Below are 14,201 nucleotides of genomic sequence, written 5' to 3' on the forward strand. Positions count from 1 at the left end.
CGTTAACATTCTGTCTATTGATAATTATAGATATCATTACATTTTATAGATAACCACCGATATAGAAAGTACAATTGCTTCTTGGAATGTCTTACTACATGAAGAATGTCTTATTACATGATTAAGATCCATTGATTTACTATTGATTTTACTTGCTTGCTTGTCTTTGGACAATTTTACTGAGAAAGTAAAAAAAATTGGATCAAACTATGTGAAGAGGGTCTTACGAAAACTAAACTTCAAAAAAACTTAACGACTGATCAGTAAAGAACGAACACGATTTAGAAGTAACGACATTTAATGAACCATTTATACAAACGTTACAAAGAACTAGAAGGAAACACGAGACGGCACCACCGAGAGGCCAAATATTTGAAGATTTTTGTATAAATAGTATTTTCTCCATGTAGTTGGAGAACTGAGGACAGAGTAATACGGGTGTTAGAACAAAGGTAATCCTGTTTTTCTATAGGTTAAACATGCCGAATGTAGGCCTAACCTGAATGGCGGACGATGATCACCTTATGACCAAACAATATCAGTTATCATGCAATTTAGAAAGCCCACGAGAGTTTCCATAAAGCATGCAATAAGTTAATGTTACTATTGTCACATTACTGTATAGAAAACTTTCATTGGTCTTTCAAAAAACCGATGAATTTAATACTTGGTCATTCAATCCCCTCAAACTTCAATTTCATAAATAATTTTTTTCTGCTATTACTTTCGTTTCGAATGTGATTTACATTCGTTATCACGCAATGTCAGCTTCATCGTCGACGTCTTTAATGATTCCAATATTCCTGCCACAACTCCGTAGTTTTTGTATTACTTCTTCTTGCATTAAGTTAAAGCACATGGCGATCAAAGCCATGCCGATCAACAAGTAAAGTGAACAGATAACCAGTTTCTCCTGCGATCCTTGATCACTAACCACGGAGTCTCCAGGCACCAAGTCACCAAACCCGATGGTGCTGAGCGTAACAAAACAGAAGTACGAGCCATCTAGAAATCCCCACCCCTCCCACAGAGAGAAGATTATTGCCCCTCCTGAAATGTAGCCCACTAGAATCAGCAGACAGAGCGTGATGGGAACAGTCACTCCTGGTTTCTGGAAGTCTAGATCTTCGTGTAGTTCGTTATTAGGAATGGCTTCAATTCTAACTTCGTCTCCAGGACTGACGATAATTTCGTCTTGGACACCATGTTCTAAAGCTTTCTGTCTTCCAGAGACATTGTGTGCCACGATGTGCTTGACTCGATAATTTTCCACGTTTCTTCCTTTTGTATAGTGCTCACTGGATTTACAGGTGCACATCCGCCTGTAGACATACCTGAAAGACTTGGCGAGGATATCACCTATGTTGGTCAGATATAGCAACATCAGTGGGATGCCAATAATGGCGTATACTATGGTCACGAGCTTTCCCCAGTCTGTTCTTGGTGCTATATTTCCATAACCTGTGAAAGAGAAAGAAGCAAAGCTAAGTTATATGTTCATCTTTCAAATTAAAGTTTAGTGACTCCAACAAGGCTTAATGAAACTTTTTTACGTGGTTTTTAAGACTAAGAAAATGTTATTCACACTTGCATTACCTATCTCATTATTTTATATATTTACTTTTTCTTTTAATTCTACATACTTATTAGACTTAGAGCCAATAGAAGTTAATTGAACATCCAGGTAAAACTAGTGCTGTCACAATAAAAGAAGTTAAATGAACATCCAAGTAAAACTAGTGCTGTCACAATAAAAGAAGTTAATTGAACATCCAAGTAAAACTAGTGCTGTCACAATAAAATAAGTTAAATGAACATCCAAGTAAAACTAGAGCTGTCACAATAAATTAAGTTAATTGAACATCCAAGTAAAACTAGTGCTGCCACAATAAAATAAGTTAAATGAACATCCAAGTAAAACTAGAGCTGTCACAATAAACTGTTATTTCAAGTCGATTTGTAGTTTTCACTAGACATCCATTTACGTTGTCAAGACAATTGAGCAAAGTGTTTTTCATCTAATGAAACAAATTAACGTTATACAGCGCCAGTAAGCCTGATGTGCGTTCATTAAATATACTCTAAACAAAAGGGTGTTTAACAGAGGGGAAAGGAATGACGGTATCTTATAAGTTAACTTTTTCTCTGTTTAAAAAATCCTCCCAACACAAAGAGCTACATGTAACTGCACATAATCCCACGTGTTCTACCGTTGGGCATAAATAATACCTTCGGATATATGTATTATCTTTTTTTTTTTTACAGGCCCATCACCTTTGTTTTCTGGTCGTCACACGAGTAATACTTTCCTCCAACAAGAAAATAACGAGAAGTGAGAAAATTTGATAATCTTAATACTGCCCTCCAGTTGGTCTCTAAGGAAGAACATGTGTGCAATCAGTAAAATATAAAACTTGATTTACTTCATTACATAACATAATATGGGAACATAACATTTGCCCTTAAACACGGAATACATTCCCTGGTGGCCCAGATGTGAAACTCCCTTTATAAGAAAGGCATTTGACAACTCTTGTAACGCTAATATGTGGCTTCTCTCTTTGCAATTAACGAAACAACATACACATAGTTTTGATTGTTAACTACCTAGAATGTTATGTTATGAACACTATAAAGATCAGAATCGTTACATGTTTCCTGTTCTTTTGTCATTAGTTTATTTTGGAAAAGCCTTTGGTATAAACAGTAAGTTTATTCACGTTGGTAGTAAATTAAAATTTCAAAGCATACTGTTAACTAAAACATTTAAGTGCTTAAAACCTTTCTCATGCAACCAGCTTCTACTTGTATGTTAATCAAATATCATTGGTTACTGGCCCGGCATGGCCAGGTGGTTAAGGCACTCGACTCGCAATCTGAGGGTCGCGGGTTCGAATCCCTCTCACACCAAACATGCTCTGCCCTTTCAGCCGCGGGAGCGTTATAATGTGACGGTCAATCCAACTATTCGTTGGTAAAAGAGTAGCCCAAGAGTTGGCGGTGGGTGGTGATGACTAGCTGCCTTCCCTCTAGTCTTACATCCCTAAATTAGGGACGGCTAGCGCAGATAGCCCTCGTATAGCTTTGCGCGAAATTCAAAAATAAACATTGGTTACTTTGTATGATGTGAAACAGAAATTAAGTAAACGATAATACCCAGGTCAAAATTCTATAAAATAACATCTAAAAACATTGTTTACTTAGGGCAGAAATCCATCATTTCGGTTAGAAGATTTAACTTTATCAATATAATAAAGGTTGCTGAAAAGTAAAGAAACACAGCTGATTAGAAGCTGGTACGCAAGATCCAATATTAAATTTCTCAAAGTATCGCCCACTCCCCCAAATGGCACAGCGGTATGTCTGCGGACTTACAACGCTAGAATCCGGGCTTCGATACCCGTGGTGGGCAGAGCACAGATAGCCTATTGTGTAGCTTTGTGCTTAATTACAAACCCAAAGTCTCGCCCCCTCCCCCCAAATGGCACAGCGGTATGTCTGCGGACTTACAACGCTAGAATCCGGGTTTCGATACCCGTGGTGGGCAGAGCACAGATAGCCCATTGTGTAGCTTTGTGCTTAATTACAAACCCAAAGTCTCTGGATGCTACGGAGCTGAAATACTACATTAAAGTGTGTGTGTGTGTAAGAAAGAAAGCTAGCGACTATTGTTTTTCTGAGATTTTGAATACGTTGTAGTTGCAGTTGTGTATTTATTTTTCACGCTACTTTAACTTCGTGTAAACACACATATAATCGAGCACCACTACCAACGCTTGACCACTCACTTCTGAAACTGTTGTGTTTTTTTAATGGAGCATATTTCGCAACGTGTTCTCCATGATATTTGTTCGATATTATATGAAAAGAGAACTTTAATTATGGAATTGTGTGATATGGTCACATCAGTATAAACTTTTAGTAAAAAAATATTGAATCATTGTTTACATAGATATGCTTGAGATACGTTGGACAAAATCATATACCATTAGATTTATCCAGCTTTTCCTATCTATTTAAAGCCGAGCGTGGCCAAATTTTTAGCGTACCGGATGGGGATCCAAGGATCCAGAGTTCGCGTCCCGTTGCCTAAAAAATAGTCACGCTCCATACTTTGTGTCTGTGAGTGCGTTATTAGTGACGATCAAATCCTCCTATTCTCTGCCCAATCTACCATAATTGGCCCGGCATGGCCAAGTGGTTAGGGCGCTCGACTCGCAATCTGAGGGTCGCGGGTTCGAATCTCCGTCCCACCAAACATACTCGCCGTTTCAGCCGTGGGGGCGTTATTATGTGACGGTCAATCCCACTATTCGTTGGTAAAAGAGTTGTCCAAGACTTGGCGGTGGGTAGTGACCACTAGCTGCCTTCTCTCTAGTCTTTTACTGCTAAATTAAGGACAGCTAGCGCAGATAGCCCTCATGTAGCTTTTTGCGAAATTAAAAAACACAGTAACGTAAATTTAGCAGTGATGATAAATATTGCAGCACCAAAACAAGATGAGTTGATTGCTTGTTAAATTGAATAGTAATCAATAAAGTGAAAGAAAAAAGTGATTTCGATACAGTTAAACACGAAACAGTGATGTAGCTTATGGAAAAAGAAGATGAAAAATCATTTTTCTTTTTAAGCTATTCACATTTGCTATTGTTTCCTTGCGCCATGCATAGCCTCGTGAGTAGCGTGTGGGCTGCGGAATGAAGGGGACGGAGTTCATGACATAGTGCTTCTGAACATGCCGACACTTTCGGCTGTGGTGCATTATAGAAGTGACAGTCAATCTCGTTATTCGATTCAAAAGATCGGACTTAATCCTGATGGCCGCGAGTACTACAGTTTGGCTGCACTCCATCTGCTCAGTAGTTGAAAATTAGGGAAGGGGCTGTATGTTTAGGTAGAGCCTTGATGAATGAAAACAATATATATATATATATAATTGAGAACAGTTATTTGTTTATATTCAACACATATATTATGTTCTGTTTTGTCAGCCCACAATGAATATGTTGTTGAAGCCATTCAACCAACAAACTTAAGTTTCACAAAACACAGGTCGTGTTGTTTTTAATACAAGACAGTTTTATTTTAATAGTGCACCAAACCTATCGGGCATCTAAATGCTTTAAAACATGTTTTCAATCAGTTGTTCTCTAACGGGGATTGTTAACGCAGCAGTATAAGACGAGTTTTAACCACAAGCCATCAGTTGGATTTGATCGTTTTCTTCCCTACTGCTTCATTAAATTATTTTCTGTCTTTAATTTCCTGTCCTTTGGACATTTATTACTTTCACTAGCCAAACGTTATTTTCATCCCTTTGGCTGTTGATACTACTTCTGGTTGATTCCAACCCACCAAGAATAAATCTCTTTATCTGGAAAAACACCATTCTTATCTCTTTATATAATCTACATGTTTAGTGAGTTTTTCTCCTATCTGGTAAATTTTTCACGGTGATAGTTGTTTAATAGAAATATTCAAACAGAACATATTGATCAACTGTCCGGGAAGAAACATCGGAATCTCTAGTTCAGCTATAGTTAAAACTTCAGTGGAATTCTCGTGTACTGCACTTAAACTTTAATATTTAGATGTTGGAAGTGTCCTCCTTGTCATGTATATGTTTAACAGCAGTGCTGCGCGACTATGATAAGAATTGACTGTCAATATTAAAATCACCTTCTGTGGCTTCCGCGTCGTTTTCCAAGCATCAAATAGAAGGGTGGTTTGATCACCAATAAACTTGTTGCGAAACACATGATCTAATCATCTGATGAAAGTTATATCGTTAAAATGTATTCTTAATTCTGTTTTGTTTGTTTCACTTTACTGTAGACTAACTGCAGAGTTGTAAATCAACAATTCACAATACTTTAGAGTGTAGACTAACAGCAGAGTTGTAAATCAATAATTCACAATACTTTAGAGTGTAGACTAACTGCAGAGTTGTAAATCAATAATTCACAATACTTTAGAGTGTAGACTAACTGCAGAGCTGTAAATCAACAATTCACAATACTTTAGAGTGTAGACTAACAGCAGAGTTGTAAATCAATAATTCACAATACTTTAGAGTGTAGACTAACTGCAGAGTTGTAAATCAACAATTCACAATACTTTAGAGTGTAGACTAACTGCAGAGTTGTAAATCAACAATTCACAATACTTCAGAGCGTAGGCGAACTGCAGAGTTGTAAATCAACAATTCACAATACTTTAGAGTGTAGACTAACAGCAGAGTTGTAAATCAACAATTCACAATACTTTAGAGTGTAGACTAACAGCAGAGTTGTAAATCAACAATTCACAATAGTGAATAAAGATATGAAATAGCCCACCCTATGATAAAATATTAAACATGATGGAAATGTGATTTCAATGAAACGTAGTTAATCTTGAACGCGATATGTGATACGAACTACTTGAAAACAAAGTAATGTAGCACTAATGACTTTTAAATCGACTTTCTTTTACAACACCCTTCCAACGGATGTAATATTCTAAAAGTTCGATTTTTTTAATATGGGTTATTAATTATTCTAATCCCCATGAGAAGCATACTCCAAACCTATAATTACTTTGAAACATTATTCCTCTAATATATCGTCAGTGTGCTACATTCTAACTACTATTAATTTTATAAGAAAGTTCTAGAAGATGATGTTTAAAATTGGCCAATTCTATTTCCAAAACATCCGATTTTGGTATTTCCTTTTGATGTGTAAAAGGCACATCATCTAAAACTAAAAAAAATAGAAGTACAACGACCTCTCGTGCTTAATTATAAGTATCAAACTATTGATACACAAACCTCTGTGGCTAGTAAAAGTATCAAATTAATCATTTAATTTGCAGCTGCACGTTTCTATTGAGTATCAATATTGTATCTACTCATTTTTATAATATATGTACTATAGGGTTAAGTTTGAAATGACAGCACACATTTAATAGCAAGGCCATGCCATGATAACTTGTGTTATATCATCTCTCATTGGCCCAGCTAGGTCGATGTTGCCCAATGAAGCTTGTGTTTTTTTTTTATACTTCAACCTGTCCAATAGAGAAGCGAGAGACTTGAACGCAAATATTAGCTAGACATGTAAGTAACTAGCTTAAACTATTTTTCAGAATAAAAGACTGCAAATGTTTGTGTATATCTAAAAATAATATATATCTATACATCTCGAACGTTTAGAGTCACTTCCAGTGTCAGACAACAGTGACTATATGAACAGGTGGAGTATTAACCTCAGAAAACAGTGACTATATTAACAGGTGGAGTATTAACCTCAGAAAACAGTGACTATATTAACAGGTGAAGTCTTAACCTCAGATAACAATGACTATATCAACATGTGGAGTTTTAACTTCAGACAACAGTGACTATATCAATAGGTGGAGTTTTAACTTCAGACAACAGTGACTATATGAACAGTTGGAGTATTAACCTCAGAAAACAGTGACTATATTAACAGGTGAAGTCTTAATCTCAGACAACAGTGATTATATCAATAGGTGAGGTCTTAACTTCAGACAATAGTAACTATATCAACAGGTCGAGTCTTAACCTCAGACAACAGTGACTATATGAACAGTTGGAGTATTAACCTCAGAAAACAGTGACTATATTAACAGGTGAAGTCTTAATCTCAGCCAACAGTGATTATATGAATAGCTGGGGTCTTAACCTCAGCTAACAGTGACTATATCAATAGGTGGAGTTTTAACTTCAGACAACAGTGACTATATCAATAGGTGGGGTCTTAACCTCAGACAACAGTGACTATATTAACAGGTGAAGTCTTAATCTCAGCCAACAGTGATTATATGAATAGCTGGGGTCTTAACCTCAGCTAACAGTGACTATATCAATAGGTGAGGTCTTAACTTCAGACAATAATGACTATATCAACAGGTGGAGTTTTAACTTCAGACAACAGTGACAATATCAATAGGCGGGGTCTTAACCTCAGACAACAGTGACCATATCAGTAGATGGAGTCTTAACCTCAGACAACAATGACTATATCAATAGGCGGGGTCTTAACCTCAGACAACAGTGACCATATCAGTAGATGAAGTCTTAACCTCAGATAACAATGACTATATCAACAGGTGGAGTTTTAACCTCAAACAACAGTGACTATATCAGTAGGTGGAGTATTAACCCCTTTTCCACTTCCTATGTTACTTTTTTTTCTTTTCAGAAGCACTCAATGTATATATATTAATATTGGACTTTAGGATAAAGGGTAATCTCCAGAAACTGAAAAAAAGTGAATTATGCCAAATGAAATAGATACTGATATATCTAAATTAATTTGTCCCTTATCATACTATATAATTCGATATATAAAGTTTTATTTCTTTCAATATTTGGATTTTAGCACCTTCAAAAGAACCGCAGGATCAAAATATCAATGGGCCGGATGTGGCCTACAAGTCAGACTATATATCGAAGGGTGCGAAATTCGCGACGTGATGCCACTAAATTTGCTTCATACTTTCAGTTGTTGGTGCGTTATAAAGGTGATTGTCAGTCCCTTTATTTTCTTGAAAGAGCCGGGCAAATCCTTTACGCTGCGGATGTGTTTGGCCGGCTGCCTTCCCTTTAGCCAACAGTTCAAAAGTACAAATGGTTATGGCTCGGCGCTGGATGGGACCTAGCCGTTTAGCCAATGTGAGCATAAGGTGCTGTCCAGCTTGAAAATACCAATTTCAGTTTACCCACGCTCAACGTTGCTCACTCCCATATAATGTCACACGTGTACACTATTGTCCCTTCCACGTGGTGAACACAAATATTTTAGAATGTCACACGTGAACACTGTTGTTACTTTCACGTGGTAAATTTTGTTTGTTTGTAATTAAGCACAAAGCTACACAATCTGTGCTCTGCCCACCACGGGTATCGAAACCCGTATTCTAGCTTGTAAGTTCGCAGACACACCGCTGTGCCACTGGGGGCTTACGTGGTGAACACATATTTTAGAATGTCACACGTGTACACTTTTGTCACTTTCACGTAGTGAACACAAATATTTTAGTGTCACACGTGTACACTTTTGTCACTTTCACGTGGTGAACACAAATATTTTAAAATATCACACGTGTACACTGTTGTCACTTTCACCTAGTAAACACAAATATTTTAGAATGTCACACGTGTACACTTTTGTCACTTTCACATGGTAAACACAAATATTTTAGTATGTCACACGTGTATACTGTTGTCACTTTCACATGGTGAACACAAATATTTTAAAATATCACACGTGTACACTGTTGTCACTTTCACCTAGTAAACACAAATGTTTTAGAATGTCACACTTGTACACTTTTGTCACTTTCACGTGATAAACACAAATATTTTAGTGTCACACGTGTATACTGTTGTCACTTTCACATGGTAAACACAAATATTTTAGTGTCACACGTGTATACTGTTGTCACTTTCACATGGTAAACACAAATATTTTAAAAACAACAAATCTAAGCTGTAGTGACACCTTTGATGTCTTGTAAACCAGACAAAATTGAATTTGATCCTCACTGTTCTTATTAAAATTCAATAAGGACGTTTTCATTCCTAGAAATGTAACTTTTCATTAAGTTTTAACGTCCAACAAAGAGCTACTACCATTTCGACATTACGTTATTTTTAACCTAGAGTTTTGTACAACAGTGGAAGTATCCAACAATGAAAATAAGCCAACAGGTAAATAATGTTTTAAAGAACGATCCAAAGAAAAAAAACGAAAACATAATTGTAATAAATATTGACCAGTCACTAAAAGTTTCAAATAATTCTACATTTCTTTTAAAATGCAATTACTTTACAATTATTTATATATATATATATATGGAATTTTTAATATCATAATATTGATTAGAAGTCTACTTTAATCACTGAATCGTAAACTCAAATACTCTTCAGAAATATTTAATTTCATTTTATAACTGTCAGTCTTATATATATTTGTCAATTTACTCTAGTCATTTCAGAGACAAAGCTTCGATTTTCTTTACTTAGACAAAAAAAAAGTTGTATCTTAGGAGAAAACATTTGAAGATTACAATTCAAGAATGGCAAAAAAAAGAAGTCGATTTTTGGTTTTGTGACAGTTATGTTTATTTTTGTTAATATTTTGCTTATTTTTAAAGGTCGAAAACAATTTCATCATTGATTATTATAGAAAATAAACAAATCTCTGGAGATTAAACTCTTCTCAAGGAATGTGAAGTGTAGAACGAGTAGATTTTTACTTGGGTTAAATAATGGAAATGTCTCATTTTACGACCTTTCGGCTTTGGAATGAAATTCCTGCATTCCATCACTAAACCATTATTAGAGTCAAACATATCCCTGCCTAACGTATTTTTATCTTGTGGAAAGGCATAGATCTCAGGCTACGTGTAAAATGTATGAAGTTCCAGTCACTATACGTAAAAAAAAAAAAAGGAGCTCGAACTGACAGAAAAAAAAAAAATCCTAACGGTCTTATTCGTAAAATTTCCATTTAATATTACGCGAAATTAAGATCTGGTTGCTTCATCGTCTTGGCAATACATCACCAAGCGCAAGTTTGACCGCCAGATTAATATAATAAATCCATTGCTTTTCCTTGAGTCTTCGTCAACATTATCATTAAGCTTTCTAATGATCAGTTGTTTTTTTTCTTTAAGTTATTACTCTTCTATTAATATCACGAAACACACACACACACACACTTAAGGAGAGAATAAAACTTGGAAGATTAAACATCGTTTGAGTACTTCAAGATAAACTAGCTGAATAAATAAAAAAAAAATTACATTTTACACATTCCATATAGCCAGAAGTGATAGCAAATAAGTCAGCATAAGTAAGTGAGAGAGGGAATATTATAAACTTTTAATTAATGTATGTGTGCTAGTAGTTCAGTGTTTCTCAACCAGGGTGCCGCGGACTTCCTCTAAGAATGCCGCGAGATTTTAGCAAAATATTAAAAACAACAAATTAATTGCTACATCAAATATTTAAAAAGTTTTTATGTGGACTTGTATCTAATTTTTGTTCCTGTGTTCTACATTATTTAACCGGGAACCTGTTGGGGAGGGGTATCTCTATGACCTGCCTGGCTATCTGAGCTAACCGTCCCTAATTTAGCAGTGAAAGAACGCTAGTCACCACCACCCTCCGCCAACCCTTGGGCTACTCTTTTATCAGCTAATAGTGGAATTGACCGTCACATTATGATCCCCGTCCAACCAAATATGCTCGCCTTTTCAGCGGTGGGGGCGTTATAATGTGACGGTCAATCCCACTATTCGTTGGTAAAAGAGTAGCTCAAGAGTTGGCGGTGAGTGATGATGACTAGCTGCCTTCCCTCTAGTCTTACACTACTAAATTAGGGACGACTAGCGCAGATAGCACTCGTGTAGCTTTGCGCGAAATTCAAAACAAACCGTCATATTATGAAGGGGCGAGCATGTGTGGTGGGACAGAGCATTTGAACTCGCGACCCCCAGATTACGAGTCGGAGCGTCCTAATCATCTGGCTATAAAACGTGGAAATTGTAGACGTTGTGTAGGTGTGTCTTAATAACAAAAAGGTTAAACATCACTATAGAAGCGGATAAAGTGGGGTTTGCTTTACACGTAGTTTAATTTATTTTATAGAAATTCAAAACGCAAAAATCTATCAAATTAAAATATTCGTTTTTAGATATATTCAATACATCATGCTTGTCGAACTGTGTTTTCACTAATTTATGGAGAAAAACCAAACTATTTTTACTAAAGGGGTCATAATTTTAATTTACTTCGAGTAAATTCATTTTGTTCAGTCTATTCACTAGCTTTTCGCGAAAGTTCTCAAACAAACATGACTTGTGTAGCCAGCCTGCAATGGATACCTATAACCCGTGAACTGAAGAATTATGAAGGCTTCTATTAAGGAGAAGAGGAAAATCGATAATTTATTAGCATTGACGACGTTACTTTATTCACATACAGGGTGATTCAGGAGTCCATCGATTGATGACGTTACTTTATTCACATACAGGGTGATTCAGGAGTCCATCGATTGATGACGTTACTTTATTCACATACAGGGTGATTCAGGAGTCCATCGATTGCTGACTCGATGGACTCCTGAATCACCCTGTATGTGAATAAAGTAACCAGGAAAATGATTCAGAAACAGTTTGTTTCTTTGTAGTTAAGCACAAAGCTACACAATGGGCTATTTGTGCTCTGCTCAGCATGGATATCGAAACCCGGTCTCTAGCGGTATAAGTACGCAGACATACCGCTGTGCCACTGGGGTCTGAGACAGAGAGAAATAGGAAAATCATAGATAGTTTTACGAAATAAGATGTTGCGGGCCTATTTTGTGACAATATCAAATAGGTCATTAAAGGTCATCTTCACGGTCATGTCTCTCGGAAATTATATTAATATGTAAACCCCAAATTTCCATGGCAAAGATATAGACAACAGTAAATGAAACGTTTTAAATCAAAAATTATCATAACCACTCCCAAAGAACAACAGTTCTAGATGGAATCTTTCATGTATACGAAAATGTACCACCTAAGATTGATATCAAAATACAGCAAAGGTTGTTACACAAACATATTTTTGAGATGTGAGGTTTGAATCTTGCTTAAGCACGTGTTGTACTGTTGAAAGTGTATAAAAGGTTTAAAGTATTAAAATAAAAATGCTTCCAAATAATCCAAACAGTGGCACAGTATTTAGTTGACGAACAGTTTAACATGATTCTACAGCACAGAGAGTGTCACCAGAATGGCTAGGGCGCTAACAGATTGTATGCATAACGGTTCCCAAATGAACGCATCCTTCACATCAGATGATAGGAAATGTGCGTCAACGGCTGCGTACTACAGGCTCATTTATGCTTAGGTAGATGGGCCAACAACATGCTTATCCATTTCTAAAGTATTTGCCTGTCAATGAACTTCTGAATCAGCAGCTATAAAACTATAATGTAGTTTTCTTTTAGCGATAAAATATTTTCAAACTTTCTCTCTTATTGCAAGTGGGGGATCAAATTAGCAAGATATTTATATATTTGTTTAGCATGGTACAATGGAATGTAATGTAGGATAGTATACCATATTATAGTGTAGTCCAGTTCAATGAAGTATAGTGTATTGTAGAATAATATAATACAGAAATAGTGAAGTACAGAATAGTATACTATAGCATAGTGTTGGACAGTACAGTATGATGTCTTGTAGAATAATATACTGTAATATTGTGTAATATAATGTACTATAGACTGTAAATAAACAGTCGTATGGTATAGAATAATATGTACAATTACAAAATGTCCAGTTATTTTGTTCTTATGCATTTAATGGCACCACGTCACGAACCCCGGACCCTTTAATCCGCAGCCCGACACATTAACCATTGGAAAACTCCGAGGATATGGAAACAACAACAGATGTGACTAGTTGAAAAAGAAAAATCATTTTCCAGTTTCATTGTTCTAAAATACATCAGTGTTCCCCGTTCCTCTCCAGAAACGTCACTTCACCGTGATGTAATTTGGTTCTTTTGATAGGCAGTTAAACCAATTTTGTGTGTGTGTGTGTGTTGCAATACATTTAATTTTTTTCTTTTACTTATTAACACTGTTAAATATGTAAACGCAAATTCCCTGTTTAAAGTGTTTTTATTATTATTATTATTTTACTTTCGTCTAAACAACAAATTGCGTAGGGTTCACGGTTTGCGTCTCGTTGTAGTAAAATTGCGCTCCATAGTTTAGGGTCGTGGGTGCGTTTATAAGAGCGAAAGCCGAATCCGATTATTCGAAAGTAGTCGAAAAGTTGGCGGTGGCTGCTGTTGACTAGCAGCCCTTTACTAATTTATTAGTTTAAAATTAGAGACGGTTATACGTAGAGAGCTTTTGCGTAACATTGCTGGAAAAATGTTAATAGATCAACGACACACCATATCCGTGCAATGTCTCAGTCACCACCGTAATGCTAATAAATGTTTATTTCATTGCAGTTGTTTCATGCTTCTCTAAAGGGCATTAAGTTTATTTACAGTAAACTCATTTTGATACGTTCGTCATTTTGAAATACTAGATTTAATTGTACATGAACATCAAAATAAAGTTAAGGTTCAAAAGAGAGGTCGTTCACACCCGACGACCCCCCCCCCCCCCACACACACACAC

At 36.1% G+C, this 14,201-nt stretch overlaps 1 protein-coding gene across 1 annotated transcript in view; it reads right to left on the reverse strand.

Moving 5' to 3' along the window:
- Positions 1–319: 319 nt before the first annotated feature.
- LOC106456870 (TWiK family of potassium channels protein 7-like) overlaps positions 320–14,201 on the reverse strand; it is a 98,770-nt gene continuing 84,888 nt past the window's right edge. Inside the window, exon 2 of the mRNA XM_022382666.1 lies at positions 320–1,461. Within this exon, the coding sequence (XP_022238374.1) occupies positions 755–1,461 (707 nt within the window). The 3' untranslated portion in view covers positions 320–754. The remainder of the gene's footprint in view (positions 1,462–14,201) is intronic.

This window comes from Limulus polyphemus, unplaced genomic scaffold (genome assembly GCF_000517525.1).
Source record: "Limulus polyphemus unplaced genomic scaffold, Limulus_polyphemus-2.1.2 Scaffold267, whole genome shotgun sequence".
NCBI classification, from domain to species: Eukaryota; Metazoa; Arthropoda; class Merostomata; order Xiphosura; family Limulidae; genus Limulus; species Limulus polyphemus.